Source organism: Dermacentor andersoni, chromosome 2, assembly GCF_023375885.2.
Source record: "Dermacentor andersoni chromosome 2, qqDerAnde1_hic_scaffold, whole genome shotgun sequence".
Taxonomy (NCBI): Eukaryota; Metazoa; Arthropoda; class Arachnida; order Ixodida; family Ixodidae; genus Dermacentor; species Dermacentor andersoni.
The window spans coordinates 198,590,356-198,614,981 of record NC_092815.1 but is presented as its reverse complement, the minus strand read 5'-3'; the positions used below and the strand labels follow the sequence as shown (position 1 = coordinate 198,614,981).

At 46.7% G+C, this 24,626-nt stretch overlaps 1 protein-coding gene across 4 annotated transcripts in view; it reads left to right on the top strand.

Moving 5' to 3' along the window:
• Positions 1 to 3,432: 3,432 nt before the first annotated feature.
• Positions 3,433 to 24,626, top strand: part of LOC126540069 (uncharacterized) — a 45,719-nt gene continuing 24,525 nt past the window's right edge. For 3 of the 4 annotated variants that reach the window (XM_055075922.2, XM_055075921.2, XM_050186870.3), the window contains exons 1-2: positions 3,433 to 3,848; positions 17,877 to 17,983. In XM_055075922.2, coding sequence (XP_054931897.1) covers positions 3,719 to 3,848; positions 17,877 to 17,983 — 237 coding nt within the window. In that variant the 5' untranslated portion in view covers positions 3,433 to 3,718. Of the gene's footprint in view, positions 3,849 to 8,471; positions 8,561 to 17,876; positions 17,984 to 24,626 lie in introns of those variants that run through there. The other variant, XM_055075923.1, reaches the window with a different exon arrangement.

The window sequence follows — 24,626 nt, the reverse complement described above, 5'->3', positions numbered from 1 at the left end:
GTCAGTCTTGTCTCCCAGGCTCGTCGTGACGTAGTTCTTCGGTGCTCCAAATGCTCCACCAGACCAGCCCTGGCGTTACCTTGCTCAGTCGCGTCGACGTTCCTTGCTGCCTTGCTCCTGATGCAAAACGCCAAAGCACCTCCTTTGTCACTCAACGAAATCCTTCGGCTCTGCCCTCGTTCCTTGACGTTCAGCAGCTCTCGCCCCGCTCCGCTGCTCTCCCGCTAATGTTGTCTGGCAGGCTCGTACAGGATGCCAGTACTGTTTCTGACAGCACACCAGTAGGTCCATGTTGCAGCGAGCGTCCCGTCAGCTTCACCGGACTTAATCACCTTCCTCGCTGCGGGCTGTCCGATCATTGGGTAGACTGCGCCACCTAATTTCCTTTCCCTTTTTCCTCTGGTAGCTTGAACACTAGTTAAGGAGGGAAGCTGTTTAAGATCCGAAGTCGCCGCCCCTCGATGATTCGAGTGCACGGAGGCAGCACGAAGGAAAATCTGTTGTCCCATAATGTGGTGCTTTATTCAATGGCCAAGGCGTCTGTCCAAGTCCAAGCCCGAAACTTCGCTCTCTCCTCAGAACCAAACATCACTCTTTAAGCCCTCAGTTGCACAAAGGAGTCGCAAACTAACCAATCACACAAACGAGTTCACATCTTTGTAACCAATAGCAGAACCACCTTCGTGCCGCACACGGCATTGGTGGAAACCGTGGCACACTTTACAATACGCCATGGGATAGCATTGCTCAAAGACACGTGTCATCTCCCTCTCCCCTACGTTAGGCTCCGAGTATCGGCCCTTGATGCCCTTCCCTTTTCTCCTACAAGCGGCCGCCACGCAAGCTGCGAGAATGTTTCCATGAAACCACGGCTGATTGACTGCATGTCTGCCGTACAGTCGGCTGCCAAGTCAGTACTGAGAAAACTCTGTCCCCCGTGCAGTTGTGGGCCGGTTCGCTTAAAATCCGAGCACCATAATTGGGGCCAGAGGCCGATCGCACACAAAAGCATCCATCGGTCGTAGCCGGCTAAGTGCTGGTAAAGCTACCGCAGTTCACAGGCATTTCTCATGAGGCGCATGCGGATGCCAAACATTGACACTCAATTGAGTGTCGCGTCGCCCAAATTCCGTCACCGAGACAGTCGACGGAACATGTGGGAAGCGTATGGGTATTAGCGGTGGCGGTGACCTGAAGCACCCCCAACCTTTTGTCGTCACACTCGTCTCCCCGAACGCTCCCCTTAGGCTCGGCCCGTCTACCCTTTTGTTCCCAGTGAGGGTGCATATCTAATGCCGCCTCTACGGCGCAGCCACAAATCCGATTTCTTTCCAAGCGTGGGTGTTTCCCGCGTCCCCTCTTCGCGGAACCGACCTGCGTCCTTCGTTTCCGGTTATTGAACGTGACAGCAGCGTGTTGATTCGTCCTGCGCTTTGCTGTAGTTGCCTAAACGGGGCCACACAACAACAGCAAGGTCATCTCCCTAACTTCAAACTGACTTATGCCGAGCAAGTTTCTTGGTACCTAACTGAGCTCTTTAACTTTTCACAGGAAATAGGCGAAATACCTGCTGATTGGCGTCTGGCGCGTGTAGTTCCCATATACACAAAGGGCAGCCGTCTTCTGCCTTCTAACTACCACCCTGTTTCAATGACCAGTGAATGCTGTAATATGTTAGAGCATGTGATTGCTAAAGGCATACAAGACTTCCTCATCGAACATAAGGTGTCGGTTCATCAGCACTGATTTAGAAAAGGAATGTCTACAGTTGCACAGCTGGTGCCTACATTGTATAATTTGTTTAGTGTTCTTGACATGACTGGCCATGACTGGACTGGACATGCGGCATATGTACTGTTTATGCACTTTTGCAACGCATTTGAACTGGTAACGCATGTTAAATTATTATGTAAGTTAGAGAGAATTGGGCTTCCAATCTGTGTTGTTGGGTGGATTTCCGCGTAACCTAATCATAGCCAACAGTTTGTACAAGCGCAGAATTTTTCTTCCAGTGGGGTCCCAGTAATCTAGGGGGTTCCACAGGGTAGTGCGTTAGGGCCATGGTTGTTTTTCATATATATAAATGATTTAACGGAGGTAATACCGAAGATGTCTCAAGCAGATTATTTTTTGAGGAGTGTGTGGTTTTTAAAGCAATCTTGAATGCAAATGACCACGCTTTTTTTACAAGCAACTGTTCTGGCAATTCTAACTGGTGCGAGAACTGAGGCATGGAAATGAATAGGGAAAAACTGTGCTTATACATGTAACAGGGAAAAAAATTGTCGGACTACCTTCGCTTACCACATTAACGGCAGCAATGTAAAGGAGGTTGTTAAATATAAGTACCTAAGGGTAACTGTTACCAGTAATCTTGCATGGGGTGTGAACATTTCAGATCTCTATGTGTAAGCTTATCAAAAGCAATCTTTTCTTAAGAGGAAACAGAAATGCTCCTGTAAGTGTTCGGCTTCTAGCTTATAACGCATGTGTTTGGTAGAAGTTAGAGTACGCGTCTGCACTGTGAGACCCATATGTTAAGAAAGATATAATAAACCTTGAGGGCGTTCAAAGAAAGGCTGTAGGGTTTGTATTCGGAAAATATAGAAGGATGGATTCTCCATCCTCATTGATGAAACATAAGATTACAACATTGGAGATACGTAGAAAATAAACCAATGTTTGTTACTTTACATTTTTCTGTCCGGAAAAATCGCCCTATCTGAACCAAGTTATGTTGAACCTGCTGCTACTATATAGAAAACAAGGAACATTTGTTACAAATACATTTTTACACTTGTTACCAGGCGAAAACTTGTTACAGATACATTTTCTTCCCTAGAACACTCAAAGAGTGCAATGAGTTGCCGCCAAGTGTTATCAAGGCCAACGACATTTCAGCAGAACTGGAACGTTCATATTGTGAGGTACATATACTTGCAATTGTATAATGGTACGTATTTTCTGCTGGGTTTAGTTCAGTCCTGTCTGTTTTGGTTCTTGTTTACGTTTTGTTGAAAATTGCTTCTCCATTGGGTTAGCGTTGTTACTTTTGATCTTTCTTGCTTGTTTTAGAGTTTATTGCTGTTATTTATTGTTTGCAATTCCGAAAATACCCCTCCTGCTAGGGCCAAACTATTGGCCTGCAATATGGTTAAATAAAGAAAAAATATTGCACATCACAGGAAACACAGTGCGTTAACGTCATTCGTTCTAGTAGCGCCATTTAAAAATTGAATTTTTTTGTGTAGCATGCGTTTAAAAATTTTAACATATGCACAACAAAAGGCGGTAAGTTATTGACACTCGAGATAGACGAAACCTTAGCGAAGAAAAACGAAGACAATATGGCCACGTTTCATACACCCGTACGACGATCTATATTTCATAATTAGCCCTCAATTTTCTTTTGTAATATCCAACCTTTCTTATATCTTCGGCCGCGGTGTCACTCTTATAAAAAATATCCCCTATTATTATAGTTACCAAGCAGCCCGTGTTTTCATGCACTTTCTTTTTTTTTTCTCTATTTCCGTGCATAACGACTAGCAGCTGTAAACCAGCGCGTCTTATTTGCTGAGAGTTTCAGGACAGGGAGCTGACAACCATTATTCAAAAGAAGAGGGCCTCACGGAACGATAGCGCGTTCCGTACGTGCTATAAAACAGGCCCCGTCGTCTTTGTGAGGGCACTCGTGCCTACGTACCTGCATGGAAACATGCGGCATTTCGTAAATTTAATGGGTATCGGCGTTTTGATTATAGTAACGACTCTGATGCAAGTAACTCCTGGTAAAGAACAGCGGTCGAAGAGGAAGCGAAGCTTCGACGTTTGCGAGGAAAGAGTTGGTAAGGTGTTTTCTTTCTGTCGCTATAATTGCGATATTTTATGCTAGTTCTGTCGGTGTACACATTACTAGGAAAAACAAATGCGCTAATTCGAGATTCAAAGCCTGCTTTGAATAATATTGCTGGCTGCTCACCACATAAATCTCTATGACAGTCTATCACCAAATATTCTGCAGAGTCGGGAGAGCGTACATTCAAAGAAACGTAACTATATTACCACCAAGGTTAAGGTTTATACCTACACTAATTCTCATAAACACCATGAATAAACTCAAATTGCATGCGCTGTAAGGATTTGTAGGATATTTGTAAAATAAATTAAGACCTAATCATCATTGACTGCTAAAAAAAAACTTTTGATTTAAATACAGACCAGTTTACTAACATGGCCAGAGACGCTATTAAAAACTTTATCGCAATGCCTGCTGCACCGTAACTCTTATGTGCAAATACTGGACTTCTGGAACGCTGCCTGGTAAATCACGTAATGCGGAAAATTGTCACCTGTTAATTTACTGGATGAGTGTAATTACTACATTATTTATGTGAGGTCAGAAGATTTCGTACTCAGCAATTATTAGAGTAGTTCATAGCGCTGTATTTGATTGTGTTGATTATCGATTGAACATGTAAAACACGCGTGGTAATATTTCTCCCCTAAATATGTATCGTCCCGATGCTAAAACACGACTGCGTGTGATTACAAAAACGACAAGTAGAGAAGAGAAAAATGTAAAGCACGGAAAAATGCACGTCAGTAGCGTTCGTACGAGATTACAGAATAGGTGGTCATCGTGAGTAATATGGCTTCTTCCTAACTACGTGCACGATTCTAGGCACAGGCTTACGACAGGAGCACCGCGAAAAGTCTGTTTCGATAACTCTGCAGTTCACAACGTTTAGGCATTGTAAAACTACATATGAACCGAAGTAGGGGCGTAGGAGTTCTTCAGAGAGGCCTCGTCGACGTATCGGCCTCCACAGCCAGACCTGATCACCAGCGTTGTACATGATCTCTCTGTGACGAGCGTTCTAACCACCTGGTATCACAGTGTTCTCGCAAGCTGACGAGCTTCTTCCGCACGTTCAGTGGAGGGGTCTGCAGCCGGGAAAACACTTGTGCATGGGTTAGGTAATAGCATTGCGTTCAACGTTGTGGTACGAGGGGTGATCAACAAGTTATGCAACTCGCATATCAGGAAAAGTGCCAGACAGACCTTTAAAAAATATTTTTCAACATAATCTCCCATCACACTAGTGCACTTCTCCCATTTTCCTGGAACGCTTTTGATACCTTGCAACAACAAAAAAAATTTCTTCCTGGTTGCCAAGCCAATCCGCTGCGCCAGTTTGAAGCGAGCTAGTCATCAAACCTTGTTCCTTTGAGGTGCTTCTTGAAATTCGGAAATAAATGAAAGTCACTCCGGGTCAAGTCGGGAATGTAGGGTGGGTGGTGCAGCTGTTCGAAACCACACTCTCGAATGGCAGCCTGGGCATCACGATACCTGTGAACCGTGGCGTTGTTGTGCAGGTGGAGGACACCCCTTGTCACTAATCCTCATCGTTTTTCCTCGATGGCTTTCGCAGTTTTGGAAGAACGTTGGTGTAGTATTCGCCTATAAGTGTCCTACTGTTTTCAACATACACAATGAGCAGGATCCCCTTTGCGTCCTACAAAAGTGTCGCCACGCTTTTCTCCTCAGCATTGTGCCTTGGCATTTTTCGGGGGAGGGGACCCCCAATGCCTTCGCTGCATAGACTGTTGTTTTGTTTCTGGGTCCCACTGATACAGCCACGTCTAATCCCTAGTCAGAAGGCGGGAGAGAAAATCTTCTAGGCCGCTCGAATACAGGTGCAAAAGCTCCCTCTATGAATGCACGCGGTAGTGTCGATCGTGCGCTGAGAGGTTCCGTAGCACTCTTCGCGCCTGGACCTTCGTCATGCCCAAAACATCGCAGGTGATAGTGAAAACACTGCCATAAGAAATGTTCAATTCTCCGACAACTCCGGGCACCTTGATTCGGCGATTATTCATGATAAGGCTCTCTGCTGAGGCTGAATGGTCCAAGTAAGTTGAAGTGGCCGGCCACTCTAACCTTTGGTCGTCTTCTACGTGCACACGGCATCATTTAAACTCATTGAGCCACCGAGTCACTATAGCATATGAGGGACGTTCACTTCTATGCATATTCACCATTCTATTGTGGATTAGTTTGGCGGAACTTCCTTCTTCGCACAATAATTTCAGAATGCTCCAGTACTCGAGCTTGAAATCGTGGGAGGACGCCATGTTTGAGTGACTGCTTTATATCAAGTAACAAACTGGAACGTTTGATATTCAGGCATTGCTATGCTGAAGAGATTGACCTAAACAAAAGGTAGAGAGAGATCACTGTCACATATTTGGTTATAGCCAAGTTGCAAAACTTTTTCAGCTCTCGTAACTTCGCATCCGTACAGTGAGTGACATGGACTGAATCCTGTAGTTTCCTGAAGCGCAGTATTATTAGCGACTGTTATGTAAGTACGCACATTATCCCAGTTCATGTGGTCATGGGCGGCATACATGGACAGCATGCAAGCAAATGTCTTGTTTAAGGACTCGCTTAGGTCACTCGTTTGCTGATGGCATGCAGTATCTTTTCGTTGTGCCGTGCCACTTCCTTGCGTGCCTCCGTGCAGAAGCTTTGCTATAAAGGCTGCGCCGCGATCCGGGATGACTATGGCTGGCATACCGTGTTGAAGAAGAAAGTTGTAAACGAAGAATAGCGCAATGTCGGAGTAGGTGACTCGCTTAACTGCCTTGGCTTTGCCGTGCCGGGTAACATAGTTGGTGGAGACCACAATACATCATTGGGCCGCAGGCGCACTGCGGTCAAAGTGGCTCAGTGCTGGAGGGGACGTGAAGAGCCGGCGGAGCCTTGTAAATGGGTCGTCGCATTAGACTTAGAAGCGGAGAAGTCAGACAAGCCAGTAAGAAGCTGCGTCAAGGGGGCGATGATCATGGCGAAAAACTTCGGAAATAGAAATATAAACCGGTGAAGCTCCCCACATCCTTTAGACTTGAGGGCACGGGGTGCTCAGTGACGGTACGAAGTTTAGCGGTATCTGGCAGAATTTACTATTACGAGATAAGGTGGCCTAGGATGGTAATCTTACGGGCACCAAAATGACATTTTTTTCAAATTTTGTTCCAACCCAGCTTTCACGAGACACACAAGAGCTTGCTCAAGGCGGGCGAGACACGATTCTAAATCCGTAGGAAGGACCACAATGTCGTCCAAGTTGTAAATACATGTGTGCAATTTAAGACCCCTGGGAATGCGTCCATCAGTCTCTCCAAAGTGGCAGGCGCGTTGGAAAGGCCGAAAGGCATTACACTGAACTCATGTAATCCATCGGGAGTCACAAAAGCCGTTTTTCGATGGTCAGCTTCGTCCACCTGCACTTGCCAGTAGCCGGAGCGCCGATCCAGCGAAAAGAATAACTGAGCTCCTTGCAGGCAATCCAGGGGCGCTATAACGTAAAACTATTCCAAACTTTTCTATTCCAATTCTGCTATCAGCCCTCCACGATTGGTCAAAGACTTTTTTTCGACCACCCCCACTTCACCTGTATGTCACGCGACGTCACGAAGACAGCGATACCTGCCCATCTGATATGATGTGTACACAGTGATTATGCATGATTTGACAGAAAAATAAAAAAACAGTTATTTCTGATTCGACCCCTTTTCGCCATTAGCCCTCGGCTATTGGTAAAATGTTTTCGGGCTGCACCCACTTCACCTGCCTGTCACGCGACCTCACAAAACCGCAAGAACTCACCGCGTCAAAGTGACGTGTACGCGATAAAGATTCATTAGTATGCCGAACAAAACTGAATTTTCTTCGGAACAGCCGCAGGCTGCCCCGTTCCGAAAGGAATAGAAGATGGCTGCCACAGATCGCTCAGACGCTGGCTACTCGCACCTGCCGGAGCGCATGGGTGTATTTGCGAATAATAAAACTTCTTGCGTGGCCGTGTAACGTTTTCGAGCACTTTCGGCACGTTTACCCCCCTCATTCTGCCAACTCATCTTTGCTGAGGGTCCGTTTTAGCGTCATTCTTGAGCTTCCGTTGCATGCCGCCACGATTTTCGACAAGCCGCTGCAAGCTAAGTAAGGGAAAGCCGACCAATCGTAGAAGTCGGCACCACCCTCTTCATCCGGTTATCGACTTTCAGTGCAGTGGCTCGGCCCCATCGAATCCTTCTCCACTTGAGCGTTCTCCTCGCTTCTTGTCAGCCAATTAGATACGACAAGCCACTCAGTGTAGGCAATGTTATTCGTTTTTTCAAGCAAACAAAAGTGACCTCCTATGAACGAGGAGAGCGTTTGATTGGTCTGTTCAAACAACCCTGCGGGTGACCACCCGGTGCTTGCGTTGATGGTTACGCAAATTTGACGTCAGGAGATTGGAATAGAAACATATTGGAATAGTTTTACGTTATAGGGCCCCAGGGCGTCATCGATCCGTAGTACAGGATTGACGTCCTTGCCGGTAATCTTGTTCATCGAGTGGTAGTCGACGCAAAATAACGTTGAGCCATCCTTTTTCTGCACCAGCACGACCGCAGACGCCCAAGGACTGCGGGAGGCCTGGATCACACCTCGTTTCAGCATGTCGTCAACGTGTTCGTCAATGACACGGCGTTGGGTTGCGGAAACACGGTATGGACGCTGGCGCAGCGGCGCACTGTGACCAGTGCCAGTAGGGTGAATAACTACTGACGTGCGCCCCAAGGAAGGTTAGCCGAGGTCGAAAGATGCACGGAGACGTTCAAGAAGTCCAACAACTTGACCGCGTTGAGCGGGCGTAATCGCGTCATCGACGTTGTGCAAGAAAACATCTGGGGAATGTGAGGCTGGTACGTCGGCGGAAATGACGACACCGATAGGCAGTGGTGCTTTATCGGAAGGTAGGCCACATTTAAGAATGACGCGAAAAGAGTCTAGATGCCCCGCACATTCATCGCGTAATAAAATTGAAGGGCAGGAAAATGGATTGCTCGCAAAAATTGTAACAGAACCATACGGCAGTGTCACGACGGCAAACGGGAATAGAATTTCCTGCCGACGCGCACAATCTTCAAAAGGCGTAAAAAGGGCAGCGGCAGTCGTGGCGGAGACATAGTCACAAGCGACGGGCACCTACGAGGTAGGGAAAGAAGAGATAATGACGCCAGCGGTCGACAACCGCTTTAGCGGAATGGTTCGGGAGATCGATGGTAGTGTCACTGAAGGAGACAGAGCCAGTTGCGCAGGAGCGCAGTCGACAACGGCATGATGCGCGGAAAAAACATCTCAAGCGAAAATAACGCCTGCGAAGCACGCCATAGAACGATGAATTCAAGAAAATAAAGGACATCCTGAATAATAACACAAGCTCTACATGCGGCCGAAGGCTTCACTTGCTGCGAGCTTGCCATGGGTAGTGAAAACTCAGAGGCTGGAATCGTCACTTTTTTGAATTTACGCCAAAGGTCTTCACTTATGACAGAAATGGCCGCCCACAGCTGTATCGACAAGAGAGGTTGTCGCGACGCTTTGCACAAAAATTACGTTTTCGTTACGAGACGAAAAATGAGGCCTTGAAAATTTGGCAATGGCGCAGTTCTTGCCTTGGGAACTGTGGCTGCCAGTTTTCCTCCTGACGAGAGCTCGAATGGCAAAGAATGGGTGAGAGGGAACAGCGGCGAGAAGAAGGAGACGGGCGTGAGCTGAAGGCGAGGCGACCAGAATACGAGCTCGAGGTATCAGTGATAGAACAGTGCGATATTTTTGAGGAAGGTCGCTGAGGTTCGACGCGTCATGACGAAAATAAATTCCCCTTTGGCGACAGAAACGGGCAACATGTCCCAGAATAACGTATAAGAAACAGATGGGGTGGTTATCCGGAGTACACCAGGGGTTAATTGAACGCCCGGAAGGCGACAAGGGCAGATGAACTGGGCGTGCCGGAAGTGGCGACGAGTAGAAAAGGGCGGTGGTCTGGACGTAGTAGGCGTCAGTCGTTCAGGAGGTCGGTTGAGAGCGGCAGCGTAAGTCAGAGGTGAAGTTACATGCAGCGATATTCAGGGCGGGTGGGAACGCCTAAGCAACTTGCGCCTGGATCACACAACAGAACGACGGGCCTAGTGTGGAAGCAGGCTTAGAAACACACAACTAAAGAGATAGCTGGCGAGCCAGTTCATCCCCAAAGTATTGCTGAATCTGCTGCAGCAGGCTGAAACCAGCTCTCAACAACTCAGCACTCGTCCCTGAAAACACCACCAATACAAATAGCTAACACATCCGCTGCATCCGCAGCCTGTTCGCGATCATCCTTCCACAACGCGATCCCTCGCCAACCCCCCCGCGCAATGTAAGCGACCTATGCCGACTGAAAAAGATCCTATGAATGAACTTAAATCTATGCTGGAACAAAAGTTTTCACAATATGCCGAAAAAATTGGCAGCAGAACCGAGGCACTTTAGGCCAGACAAAGCAAACAAGAAACAGCAGCCTTTGCTAGCTTTGCATCTACCTTTGAGCAGGGTGCAACTGCTGATTTGCCAGGAAGAGTCCGGAAGCCCCCCATGTATCCCAACATGGCGGCACTGCACAGTTACATCACAATCCGACAATGGAAATGTAAAAGCTTCGGAAAAAAAGGAAGTGACTGGCAGTTTCACACGCAAAACCTTAAAGAAAAAGCCCCCAAAATTATTACCTTGTAGGAAACACTGCGCAATGTTAAACGTTAAACTTCGGAACTATACAGCGTACGAAAACGCGATTTCCGAGAAATACGAAAGGCCACATTAGTCCAGAGAAATCCAACCGCCATAGGACGGGACCTAGAAACGGCTGGCTTCTACTGTTTCTTATTAGCACTAATTGCATAAACGGTACACATACCAGCAACATTCATACTTAGTGTATGCAACAAATCAAAGGGACGAAAAACGTCGTCCAAGTAGCACAGGCACATGGACCATTTGAAACCGTGAAGAAGGGAGTCCATCATGCGTTCAAAGTAGCAGGAGCGTTACATAGACAGAACGGCATCACTTTGAATTGACAAACACCGTGGGGTGTTACAAAAGCAGTCTTCTCGCGGTCGAGATCGTTCACGGCAAACTGCCAGTAGCCGGAGCCAAGGTCAATATAGGAGAAATAGCGAGCACAGTGGAGGCAGTCAAGGGCGTCATCAATACGAGGTAGGGGATTCACGTCCTCTTTGGTAACCCTGTTAAGGTGCCGATAATCGACGCAAAAGCGCCATGAGCCATCCTTGTTTTTGACCAGTACAACAGGTGACGCCCATGGACTAGATGACGGTTCAATAATGTTCATGGCAAGCATTCTGCGAACTTCGGCGGGAATAACTTGACGCTCATCCGGTGACACTCGATACAGGCGGCGATGAAAAAAAAATTAAATTATGGGTTTTTACGTGCCAAAACCACTTTCTAATTTTGAGGCACGCCGTAGTGGAGGAATCCGGAAATTTCGACCACCTGGGGTTCTTTAACGTGCACCTAAATCTAAGTACACGGGTGTTTTCGCATTTCGCCCCCATCGAAATGCGGCCGCCGTGGCCGGGATTCGATCCCGCGACCTCGTGCTCAGCAGCCCAACACCATAGCCACTGAGCAACCACGGCGGGTTATAGTAAAAGAATATCGTGGTAGGAATACAGAACGCGGTAGGGCTCACAAGCGTGCTCGGACGACATGTCGGGCGTAATCATTTTCTGTAAGTCGGCGATGGTACAAGTTGCCGACTGCGATGGTAGAGGAGGATCGGATGAATTGTTGTCTACAGCAATAGATGCTACTGACTGATCCTCGAATGAGCAAAGCTGTGCAAGAGACATCCCACGTGGCAGCACTTGTGTCGTCAAGCCAAAATTGACCACTGGCAGGCAGACGCAATTCGCCGTAATAGATAAAACTGTACGAGGTACTGTGATCCCGTGTGTAAGGAGGACGTCTTGCATAGGAGCCGCGATGTAGTGACCGTCGGGGACGGGTAGGGATGACACTGAGTCAACGTAACTCAGTGCCGAGGGTGGCAAGTGAACGAATTCGACGGAACTGAGGCGACTGGGGTGTGATTCAGCGGGATCCAGAATAGGCAGGCCAAGGTGGAGCAGAATGTGCGGAGAGGAAGTCTAAGCCGAGGATGATGTTGTGGGGACAGTGGGCAATGACTGTGAATAGCACGATAGTGGAGCGATCGGCGAAGGAGACGCGAGTGGTACACATTCCAATTATGGGGGCTATTCCGCCATCGGCGACACGGACAACAGGCGTCGTGGCGGGCGTGATTATTTTCTTGAGCCGGTTACGAAGGTCAACGCTCATTACCGACAAATGCGCACCAGCGTATATAAGAGCAGACAAAAACACCGTCGACTTGGCAGCGATACGTGAGGTAAGTCTGCCTACTTGTGCAGCGTTGCTGCTATATTGTCACGTAGTGGTGACGGCAGTCGCAGGAGCGATGAAGACGGACAAAAGTTCGTCAACAGAAAACTGTTTATTGGGCTGACTTGCGCCCACAATGGACTGAATTACCCAGCGGCGGCGAAGCGACCAGTGTGCTCGGCGTTCGTCGAACAGAATGCCCGCCGCTGTCATCTGCGCTCAATTTAAAGCTGATAGCGAGCTTTCTAGATAAAGCGAGCAAAGTACTAGAAAATTCTGGAACAATCTAGAATCAGCTCTCTCTGGATGCTATCAATCGGGATAAATCTGGGCTCGTCTTGCATCGCAAACGAAGTGATAAAGCGTTGTGGCGGCAGATATGAAAAATGAGCAAGCACTGCAAAGATTCGCAGCAATATGATGTAGAGTAGGATTATTCTTGCGGTTTTGCTGTATGCTGAGCCCGAGGTCTCGGAGGATAAGAACGCGAGGGATAAGTACGCCGCGAGCTGCCATGACAGTGACTGGATAATGAGGCTCTGACCCGGGGGTGCCGATGAGCACGCTCGATTCGGATTTAGCCAGAGAGGAGGAACGACCGCGTGGTTCGATGTATGATATCATTGAATCGATGGCTGCAGCATGCCATTACTGTTGATGAGCTGATGCGCATAGTGCTCGATATCCTGGTTGAGTAGCGCGACGCGTTTGCAGATATTACGGTGAAGTTTCTAATTCTGATATCGCCTTTGATCCCCCGGGGGTCTCTAACTTACGCAGGAGTCGGCTGTCGAGTTTCTGTAGGCCAGCCTTTTCAGAGACACATTTCGTAACTTCCCGGGCGTGCTCCAGCAACTTTCCATGCAGGCCTCAATAGTGGGCGGAGCGCCCTCCCGAAGAGTGCGCCGTGCGCGCCGTGCCCAAAAGACATCCAAGTCTGTAAGACTAAGTGGCCGTCCAACCCTATTTACTCAGACTAGTCGTGATGTGCGTCTGGTGGACGAAGTGGTCAATGCCGAGAGTGTGTCCGGTAGTCGCAAGCAAGTTCCATAGCAAATTAGGCCGATTCCTGAGACCATGTAAGTCGCAATAGGTTGCTGCAACGAAAGTAAAAAAAATGACCACTAGAGATTTTAAGTACGCGTGACTTCTACAATACGGTGTATCGCAGCCAAGCCTGAATGACAATTCCATTAACATCGGCAGTCAACCTGAAATTCATTCCGCCGTAACTTTTGATCGTTTATATTCCCTTGAGCATCCTTTTGGAAGACAGCCACTCCTTCACCGTCTATCCTTTCAATCTGTATATTATGCGAATTTAATTGTAAAGGTTAACTGTCTAGTAAACAATCAAAAGATTCTTCACTGCCTTGTTCTTACTGTTCAAAGGAATACACGTAAAGTTCCTCGAACGGCCAGTCACGCAGCAATTTTGCGTGCATTTGCCAACTTCTTTCAAGCTCGGAGAAAGACTTTTATGTAGCACGTATTGAACAGAAAGCTGTATCGAGAGTTTTTCACGACGCTCTACAATTTTCTCATTGAGACAATTTATCTAGATATAATATTTCAGAAGGCCATTAAGTAATTAAGACTAACTATCAAATTACACGAAATGAAAAAAAAAATAATTCGAGTATCTCCAAGTGACGGCAAACAACATTACCTTGGTTCTGTCCAGCTACGTAGCATTCGCGTATACCTAAACTCTGGCTAAAATTAGCTGGGCACCCTGCATATTTATTTATGGAAGTATTTCAGGGCTGCTTTAACATCACAAATTGCGGATATATGTCAGTAACAGGAAAAGAAGAATCGACATGTAGACACATACGGCATCAAGAATGTTGAAATTAGGATAATTGATGAATTCAAGCATCTTGGTGTGATCATGAAGAGAGCACTTGAATGGAACCCTCACATAAAGTACAGCGTATCAGCAGAATTAAAAATGTTGTGGTAACTACAACACAACTAAAGGAACTATACTTGTAAAAAAGAGAAAGCGTACAGTTTACCCATGTTTAGGCAAACTAAAACTCTAATATGCTGGCGTCGTTTGTGGCACGCATTGTCAAACAAATATAGCTCACACTAACTTCTTACAAACAAAACCACTGTTTCATTTACGATGCCTCCGACCAAAGTACATTTGTCGGTGAGCTTCTATATCTATCTGGCCTTCCAGCACTCCAATCACGCCTTAGGTATCAACAACTACACATAGCACACGACGTTATAAAAAAAAAAGAAAAAGAAAACTAGACATTACTAGACTTTCACGCCTACACGCAGTTCACCTGATCAAGACGCTCTAGACAGAAGCATGACACTACTAATTTTTTGCCCCAAACACAAACTGCGGGACGACGCGATTCATCTTTTTTCAGGAACTATTGTGGAGAGATATGTGCTACCAGCTGATGTAACAAATTTTTACAATGTGGCAGCACCTTTAGCTGCTCTCCGTTACCGCATTTTCGATATCAAATTTACTTGGCGCAAATTTATTTCTGTTTGGCGTCGCATAAGCGGCGCACGCGGCGCGGCCTTGCAATTATCCTCTTTTTCTGTAACTTCCCTCTTGCTTATTCATGAACCTGTTGCCACTTGATCGGCGTTTATGTGGTATAATTTGTTTACACTGTTTTGTGCAGGTACTTTATTCTCGCTAAAGCTAGTTTGACTTTGTCCTTGGTTAATGTTGCGCTTTATTACCCGCGCGTAATTGCCGCTGAATGAAACATGCTTTTACAAGACTTATCCATACATTTTTCGGTTCTCGTCATGACGACGCGTAACATCGAATTTACTTTTATCGTTTTGTTGAGTCAGGTCAGCGGCGCATGCTCTGGGATCTGGAAACATGTAGGTTATTTTTTTTTAATTCTTTTCTATACTTTTGCCGTTTGCTTACTCATGAACCTCTTGCCCTTTGTTCTATTGTTAATTGCTGATATCTGGTCTCACGCTTAAGTGCAAATGCATTTATCTTCTCTAGATTATGTTTTGACTGTACGCTTGAGCACGACAGATTTTTTTTTTACCCTCCACTATACTGAACCACACATTTGTGCCTCATGTTTTGATTGTTTCACTTTTAACCACTCTTCCATTGACTACGAAAGGGCAGTTGGCAGTATTGTATAGGGAAATGAAATAATATATGTGGCTTTGCGTGCCCAAATCATGATATGATTGTGAAGCAAGCTATAACGGGGACCTCTGGAGTAACTTTGACTACATGAGATTTTTAATGTGAAAACATTATATGCACCCCAACGTGAAAATCCATCGTAGTCGACGGCGTTAGCAATGGATAGCACGAAAAATGGCTGATGGCGCGAACAGTAAAAGCATGTACGTCAAAAAAATATCGGGAATAATGACACATTTCTGAAGCAGCTTCATGCGAACGAAGTGTCACAATGGCGCTGTTAAGAGAATATAGTACAGTTCGGTCTGGGTGGAAATCGAACCCGGGTCTCTGGGGTGCGAGACGCGCACACTTTTCCGACGCTACGACATCTGCACGGTACTGGCTGATTAAATGTGTGCCTATTGGGCGCGTCATTGCGCAGGTCACTTCGCAGCCATCTGCCTGACTAAAGGTGCGGCCTAGTACGTTCGTCAATGAGCACATGATGGCGCAATCAATAGGGAGGAGGTGGCCTCACGTCATGAGTGTATCAAATTAGCGCGCTGCCCCCCGCGCCTCACTTGCTCTTCGCATTTAATCGGTGCTATGTCTACCGCGAATGATTCTCGACGCGACATCATGAGTGTAGAAAATGAGCCGTCTGTGGCCAATATATACGCAAACCAACACACCAAATCAGCAGAAGGAACTTTACTGCATGGCGAAAACATAAATAGAAAACGTTTTACCTAAGGGACTCTAGTGGTTTCGTAAACGGCACGTAATCAGTCTTAAGTGCCTCTACCAAATTTTTAACATGCAGTCGATGCACGCTAGACGAATATTTTTGCATTCCACTCCATCAGAATGCAGCCTCCGCTGCAGAGGCTGAACTCATGACCTGGAGCGCAGGAGAACAAAGCCATTGCCCCTTGGCTAAAGCAGCGGGTCTGCAGAACGCGGTATCACACATTTATTATACTGCCATTTCTCTAGCTATATCGAAATTGCCGTTTCAAAAACTGTAAATCCATCCAGCATTTTAAAGCGAAGCTTTATTTGCCTCTTCCTTCGACTTTTCCACTGCTGCTGCTGTGGTGGCTGCTGCTGTCTGGCACACCGCATCGGGAGGTAGTTCCGAGCGTGTGTTCATGACAGGAGCGCGGAAGAGAGAAAAGGCGACGCGAGGAACTTGTTTGCACCGCACCGCGTAGAATGAGCACAATACCCTCTGCAACTCCCTGGGCGTCGCCCTTTTAAGCTCTTGACGGCGTTTATTATCCGTGACCACCCTCAAATGCATCGCAGGAACTGGGGCCCTTTCTACTAAAGTTGCGAGTCCAGAGGAGACGTAGGTAGAACTGCAGAGAGGAGGGAGAAGAGGCAGTCCCCATACAGGTGGGTGGGGGGGGGGGGCATGAGAGGGCAAGGAAACCCTACTACTATACGACAGCGGTTGCGGGGAAAATGGATAAGCTTCAGTTCAAGGTATGGTACAGTACGTTTCTGATATTTCTGAAAGATGAACACCATGCAAATATGTCAAGCGGAAAAACTACGCAAGGTTGCAGAAGCAGGCCGTGCAGTTGCAGGCCAACTGCACGGTCCAGAAGGCACTACGGAAGCGGTCGACCGTCAAATGAGCACTTCGAGGCCTGCCGTGGTAGCCTTGCGGCTATGGCGTTGCGCGAGGCCGCGGATTTGATCCTGACCGCACCAGCCGCATTTTCACGGGGGCGAAATAGAAAACGCACGTGCACTTAGATTTCGGGACAGCTTAAAGAACATCACGCTGTCAAAATTAATCCGTAATCCGCCACCACGTAGTGCCTCATAATCCGATTCTGGCTTCGGCACTGCAGCCTCACAATCCAATACAAGTTTAATACTACTACGATGCGATGTGCTATGTGATGCAATGACAATGGTAAACCCTCTCAGAGGGTATAAAGTGTGGCTCGCAGCAATGCCTCAAGCTCTTCCTATGTGTTCTGTGTACTACGCAGACAAACAGCAGTGGAGAAGGCTAGGTAACGTTTAACATCAACTCACCACTCACGTGTTAGACTAAAACTTGAAGAAATTAAGCAGTCGCCGTCAACAGCACCACTAATTATGGTCATTCAAAGCAACCAGCACAGAAAGTTTCGCTTAGGTCGATTCCCACAGTGCATGGAATCTGCATAATTTTTATGCATCAGATTGAACCTCAGTTTACACGAAGTATTAGAGGACACTCTCGAAAGAACTGATTATTAGGTGCCTAAATTATTGAACCATCTTTTAGCTTAACCACTATCGGTTTCCGCGTTGTGTTATCGATTGGAACGCAGCTTCCTGCAGCGAAGTTTCAGCTTCTGAGTGATTTGCCACCTGACTTACTCCTTATTCGCGTCTCTCCTTTATAAGCCTACTTTCATGCCACTCTAGGAATCGTGCAAAAAGCAAAAGGGGCGCAAGTGGCTGCAACCATGGTCGACAAATGTTTCCTGCCAATCATCAGCAAGTACAAGTATACGCCGAAGATGTTCCAGAAGGTATGCATAGCTGACCATTGTGGAGCTTCAGAGCTGTTAAAATGCAGCGCTTTTTCTTTCAGATTAGGAGTAAATGGTCAGAGAGACATTTAGAAAGAGCTCCAAGAATAACTGCTGCAGGCCCTACCTTATATTAATTAAAATTTCAGTTTCACTTCTACGTATGCTTCTTTTTCTGCGGCGTCTGCATGAAAAGCATTGTTTTTTGCTTGGTGTAGTTATGTTTCTTTAATCATAATCAGATAGTTTCGTAGTGCGATTATCTTGCTCCATACAGTATCGCCGAAGGAAAAGTACGCTACAGATATTCTTCCAGGCACGAAATTATAAGCTAAACATCATAGAAATTCTTGTCTATAAAAGAGGTAATATGCCCATGTCACGCAGATGATGCTGAGGATTTGTACTATTTCTATCCATAAGCACTTCTGACTAACGCATCTACCTGGCCGGTTTTCTATTGGCAACACTGGTTTTCTCGCGGTTCCAACTGCAGGTTAGAGGTCACAACGGGGCACAATTTGCTGGTTTTCCGGAACTTATAAAACACTTCCAGCACGTCATCACCGTAACATCTGTTATCTCGTTTATTTTTAATCCGTAAGCATTCTTAGCCGAATTACTAAGGACATCTGGCTGTCCATCGGTCGGTCAACTGGTCGGTCTGTTGGTCCGTTATGCCGAACACGATGTGCTCGATAAAGAAAAAGAAAGAAAGAGAATAAATTTAAAAGGAAAACGTTGGCGAGTTTCAACCCTACGACCCCACGCTTGAAAGCCGAGTGGCTTGCGCACTAGGCTACACACCCATATTTTTCTGTATTGTGGGCTAAACAGCCTCGCTTGCTGGAGCTGAGTATATCTGGACCATATGAATGTGGTGTACCGACGGTACAAAACAAATGTCTAAGGAGGACATATTGTCGCGAAAAGAATTTACCGCGGGCCCCTTTTCTGTCTTTCCGCGAATGTTGTGGGCTCCTCGTTGCGGGGGGAAGCCTTTGTGCATAAATAACAGTGACAGCGCCTCGGGCATGTACGGCCGCCCAGCCTACGCCGCACCTGAGACGTGTCGCGCCCTCTTCCCACGCTCGGCTGTATCGGGCGTCAAAAATTGATTAGGTATGGGCGAATAGATTTTGTATGCAGAGTGTTTACACGACCATTTTTGGCCTCTTAAACTCTGGATCTTATAGGATGGTGTCGGCCGCCTGATTGATCGAAATAAACCATTGGTGGAGAAGCCAGTGCCTACCGCCAATCCTCGGGTCCCTTAAAGGGACACTGAACGTTACTATGGCGGCCGGACATGCCACCATTGGAACTATGTTCCTTCATGGGACACTAAACGTTACAATGGCGGCCGGACAGGAGTGCGCAATAGAAGTCGGTGGTAACTCCGTTACACAGGATACCAGTAAACTATCGCAAGAAACGAAAGATCTGATCAAGAAGCGCCAATGTATGAAAGCATCTAACCCTACAGCTAGAATAGAACTGGCAGAACTTTCTAAGTTAATCAACAAGCGTTAGACAGCTGACATAAGGAACTATATAAAGGATAGAATTGAACATGCTTTCAGGAACGGAGGAAGCCTAAAGGCAGTGAAGAAGAAACGAAGAACAGGCAAGAATCAGATGTATGCATTAAGAGACAAAGCCGGCAATATCATCACTGATATAGATGATGTAGTTCAAGTGGCTGAGGAGTTCTATAGAGAGTTATACAGAACCAGTAGCACCCACGACGATAATGTGAGAGAGAATAGTCTAGAGGAATTTGAAATCCCACAAGTAACGCCGGAAGAAGTAAGGAACGCCTTGGGAGCTATGCAAAGGAGGAAGGCAGCTAGGGAAGATCAGGTAACCGCAGATTTGTTGAAGGATGGTGGGAACATTGTTCTAGAAAGACTGGCCGCCCTATGTACACAATGCCTCATGACCTCGAGCGTACCGGAATCTTGGAAGAACGCTAACATAATCCTAATCCATAAGAAAGGGGACGCCAAAGACTCGAAAAATTATAGACCGATCAGCTTACTGTCCGTTGCCTACAAAGTATTTACTAAGGTAATCGCAAATAGAATCAGGAACACTTTAGACTTCTGTCAACCAAAAGACCAGGCAGGATTCCATAAAGGCTACTCAACAATAGACCATATTCATACTATCAATCATGTGATAGAGGAATGTGCGGAATATAACGAACCCTGATATATAGCTTTCATTGATTACCAGAAAGCGTTTGATTCATTCGAAACCTCAGAAGTCATGGAGGCATTACGGAATCAGGGTGTAGACGAGCCGTATGTAAAAATACTGAAAGATATCTATAGCGGCTCCACAGCCCCCGTAGTCCTCCATAAAAAAAGGAACAAAATGCTAATAAAGAAAGGCGTCAGGCAAGGAGATACGATCGTCAGGCAAGATACGATCGCTATTGCAGCCAAACGTACTGCGTGGTTATGTAGTGCCTTAAATTGGATACGTGGAAGGGGGGCACGTATCAATTTTAGCAGGACAACTCGACGGCGCCGACTATGGTAACAATGCTCCTAAAGCGTCCACATTATTGCAGTAAATATAATGCATATCCGATGCACCTGTTGGGGTCTATATGCAGGGAAGCTTTAAGGGAGTGCTTGTTTAACTGCACAAATAAATTCACCGCTTTATTGCAATCCATCTTTTTTATGTTTAGGATCGCGCGCATGCCGGAATGCAAACACCAAATTGGGCGAACGCACAGTGAAACGTCTGCTCAGTGCTCTAACCAGGATGAGGGAAATGTATATTGCATATCGAGCACATGATAGTGATGTGCACACATGCCAAACCACCTTAAATAATTCTGTACTCGTTGTGTCAAAGTTGCACATAACCATTCTGTAGGCTTGACAACGAACGGGCCTACACCCAGTGGCTAATACGACGTAACTAAATGAAAAAAATACGCGGAGTATAATTCCGTAGTCGGTATGCTTTAGAGATAACCATTCACTCGTATTAGATGTTCGAGCTTTATGCTGAAGCTCATTACATATTACACAAAATAGAAGTGCGCTTACTCGTAGTGCTCTGTCGCTCAGTGCACATATAAAGCTCGTTTTCCGCGCATATAACTGTATACCAATCGTACTTATATTTATAAATATATCCAGGGAGATACTACCAGACAGCAGCAGACGGCGGCACGCAGCAGCAGTTTGCCAAACGAAATCCGGGAGGGTAGGCAAAGAAAGCTCCCTTTTAATGCATTTAAGGCTTCCATACCCTTTGTGTCACAGTGACAAGTACGCATTCTAGGGGACTGGCTAAGCGCGGACGTATGTACCAAGTGGCCAAACTTGGGTATTCGGGCACGTAACCTGTAGTTGCCTCCTTCGCAAGACCGTAGCCAGCATTTATGGCTCATATTGCGACTGAACGAATGTTGCTCTATATTGCGATATCAATTGCATGGACACTCCAGGCGCATTGCTGCCATCGCCGTGAGATCCCGTACGAAGCGCAAGGGCGGTAAAATCGTCGCCGCGCACCGTATGCCGCGGGTACGAGTGGAGGCGTACCAGCGTGAGCCGGCGGATGGGGCTCAATCTCGCGCACGCAAGGGAGGGCAGCGGGTAGAAAGCGCGCCGTCTTCCGTCGAGCACGGGGATCCGGGAGGGGGATAGCGCCTTCCACACAGGGCTGCCGTGCGCACCTGCCCGAACCGCTGTATCTTGAAGGCCATCAACGAGGCAACACAGCCCGCCGCACGCTGTGTTTGAACGGCTTAGTTCGTGTTAATGCGAGCCGCAGTACGAAGATCAATTCATTCGCTGCTGCAGCCACGCTTCCTCACTTCAGTGTTTTGACAGCGAGTTTCCGCAGTCATCTAGTGAGATGTGTTCATGTTTGTTTGTTCGTGCGTGACACCATGCATGTTAATTTACTTAGTGTGCTTGTGTTTACAAGTTTGTACGGCCAATGAAACTACTCTCCTTACGTCGTACAGCTGTCCCCTAATTCGCTATCGCCATCGATGATTCGCCTTTCGGGCGAAACTGCGATTTTTTTTAGCGAAGATGGTTACGGGCTTATTCCAATAGCCGTTTCGGCTAGCGATGTTGTCCATTGTCACCGCCGCCACCGGTGTCCGTCTGAGATATCGGTGGGACTGAGAAAAAAATACTAAGTACCCGCCGGGATCGAATGCGGGCCCGCTCCGTGGGAGTCGCTTACTTCACCATGGCGCCACGCCACCTTTTTTTCTTTGTTGCCAGTCCTCGACATATCACATCAACACAAGTTCCTTGAAAAATTTAGAGAGAGACAAAAAAAAAAGAACTAAGAAGCGCCAGCGTTTGCTATCTAGCAGCGGAAACGTGCCCTATATACATGTACTATAAACGCGATATAACATGCGCGCCTTGTAGCGTAGATGCGTACGCACCTTCAATGGCTGTTTATTATTTTACTAGGGGGCACACCATGTAGCATTTGCATAGTTAGCGGTACAAGGTAAATAGAGAAGTGAGATGTGAGATGCCCGTTGCGTAGCGTGGATACGTGCGCCCTTTGCATTGCAGTTGCATAATATTACGCCAGGTGACATTGCCGTATAGCAGTTGCATAGTGAGTGGTCCAAGGTAGAAAGAGAAGACTTGAAGGAAAAGAAGGCATTGGAGATGTATAAAATTGTTATAATGCACACCCTCTCAGTGTATACACACTGAGAGGGTGTGTATACATGACAAGAGCTAGTCAGAGAGGAAAGGCGGCGCTAACAACTCGTTTTCGTCCCCACGTCGAATGTGCACAATGCCCTCTGGAGTTCGCTGGCCATCACCACATTATCCGCTTCACAGCTGTTTTACCCGTGATTCCCCTCACAAGCATTGCAGAAACTGCAGAGCTGCCCTTTCAATTAACATGCGAGGCCACAGGACGTGGATAGAATGCAGGAAGGACGGCGGAGAAGAGGCAGTTCCCATAGAAGGGAGGGGGTGAGGTGACGTGAGAAGGCAAGGAAACCCTACTACTACTATATGATGGCGGTTGCGGGGAAACTGGATACGCTTTAGCTCAAGGTGCGGTACAGTACGTTGTTGCTATTTCTGAAAAATAAACACCATGCAAATATACCAAGCGGACAATTACGCAGGGCGTGCGGAAGCAGATCCGCCTTTTAAAGCGCACCGCAGGATCCACGTGACACTACGGAAGCGGTCGACCGTCAAATCAACGCTTCTGTCACGGCCGTTCGATGCAAAAGCAAGGTGCGTCGCGCCGCAGACAATAGGTGTGCGCGTCATGGCGGAGTTTACAGTTGCGACCACTTTTGTTGCTGAGGGCGCCACTTTTCCGGGACACTTTCGCGACTTCGCGCCGGGGCTAAGCGGGCGTTGGTTCTCGCGTCCGAACGTGTTTGCCTCGTGCGATATGCATTCATATCGTGCTTTTTCGCGTGCGTATGTGCGAGCAAGTTTGCCTGTGCTTGCTGTGCTTGCTGTGCTTAGTTAAGAGGAAGCTTTAGCTTGGGTCCAATTCCGATGCGGCCTATTCAAATACATGTAAAACGCAAAAACGTTTTTCTGAGATAATCCCTGGACCGATTTTAGTAAAATTTATTGCATATGAGAGAAAAAGCTAAATTCTAGTGACTGTTGGACGCGGAAGTTCGATTTAGGGCCTGAATATTCTTAAGATTTTCAAAAATTCGAAAGTATGAAAAAAATAGAAGCACGAAGTTTACGAAATAATAGCTCTACATCAAGAACAGATATCGCTGTTCTGTAACCGCGTCTGTTAGATCGTTGAAAGGGGACAAATTCGATATGTCAATTTATACCTTACGTGAACTTGTTACGTTGTTCACAAGGGTTCTGCAAAAGCTGTATTTCCATATTACTAATTTTATTAGTATTCCTCTGAAGCATATCCATTTTGTCCGCTTTATATGTACTATTACACGCAATACACGGAATTGTGGTATCATTTTTAGTTGCTAAGCTAGAGAGTTGTAAACTTCATAGTTTCGTTCTCAGAAAATTTTAGATATTTGCCAATTTGTAATAAAACAATTGACGACTTAAATCAAAAACTCGAAAGCAACGGTCCGTAGATTTTATGTTTTTGTTTTAAATGAAACAAACCTCGTCAAACTTAGTGAAGTGGTTGCCGAGAAAAATGAATTCTCCTTTTACATGTATTTAGATAGGAGCGCCCGAGCTAAAGCTTCCTCTTAAGGCTCTTCGGAGTGCGTGTTTGCCGTAGCCTGCCTCGTTCCTGTGGCGCGATGCCGCGCAACTACTGTGTGCTACTCTGGGACACAAATGCCAAAAAGGACGCGACCGTGAAATATCACGAGTTCCCCTGCGACTAAGAGCGTCGAGAACCGTGGCTGAAAAATATCTCTCGCCATGGAGTGTCGGTAAAAGGAAGCAAGGGGGAACCGAGCGACAGGTCTCTGGTATGTTCCCTGCACTACAGAAAATGAAGATAAAAAGAACACGAAGCTTACGCTCCTGATTCCGACTGCAGCACCGACCGTGTTTTGCAAATATCCACAGTACCTGCAAAAGAGAATGTGCAGCCCAAAAAGCGCCGTCGAAGAAACTTTACTGACGACACATTAGTTCATACAGGCGACCATTGCGGC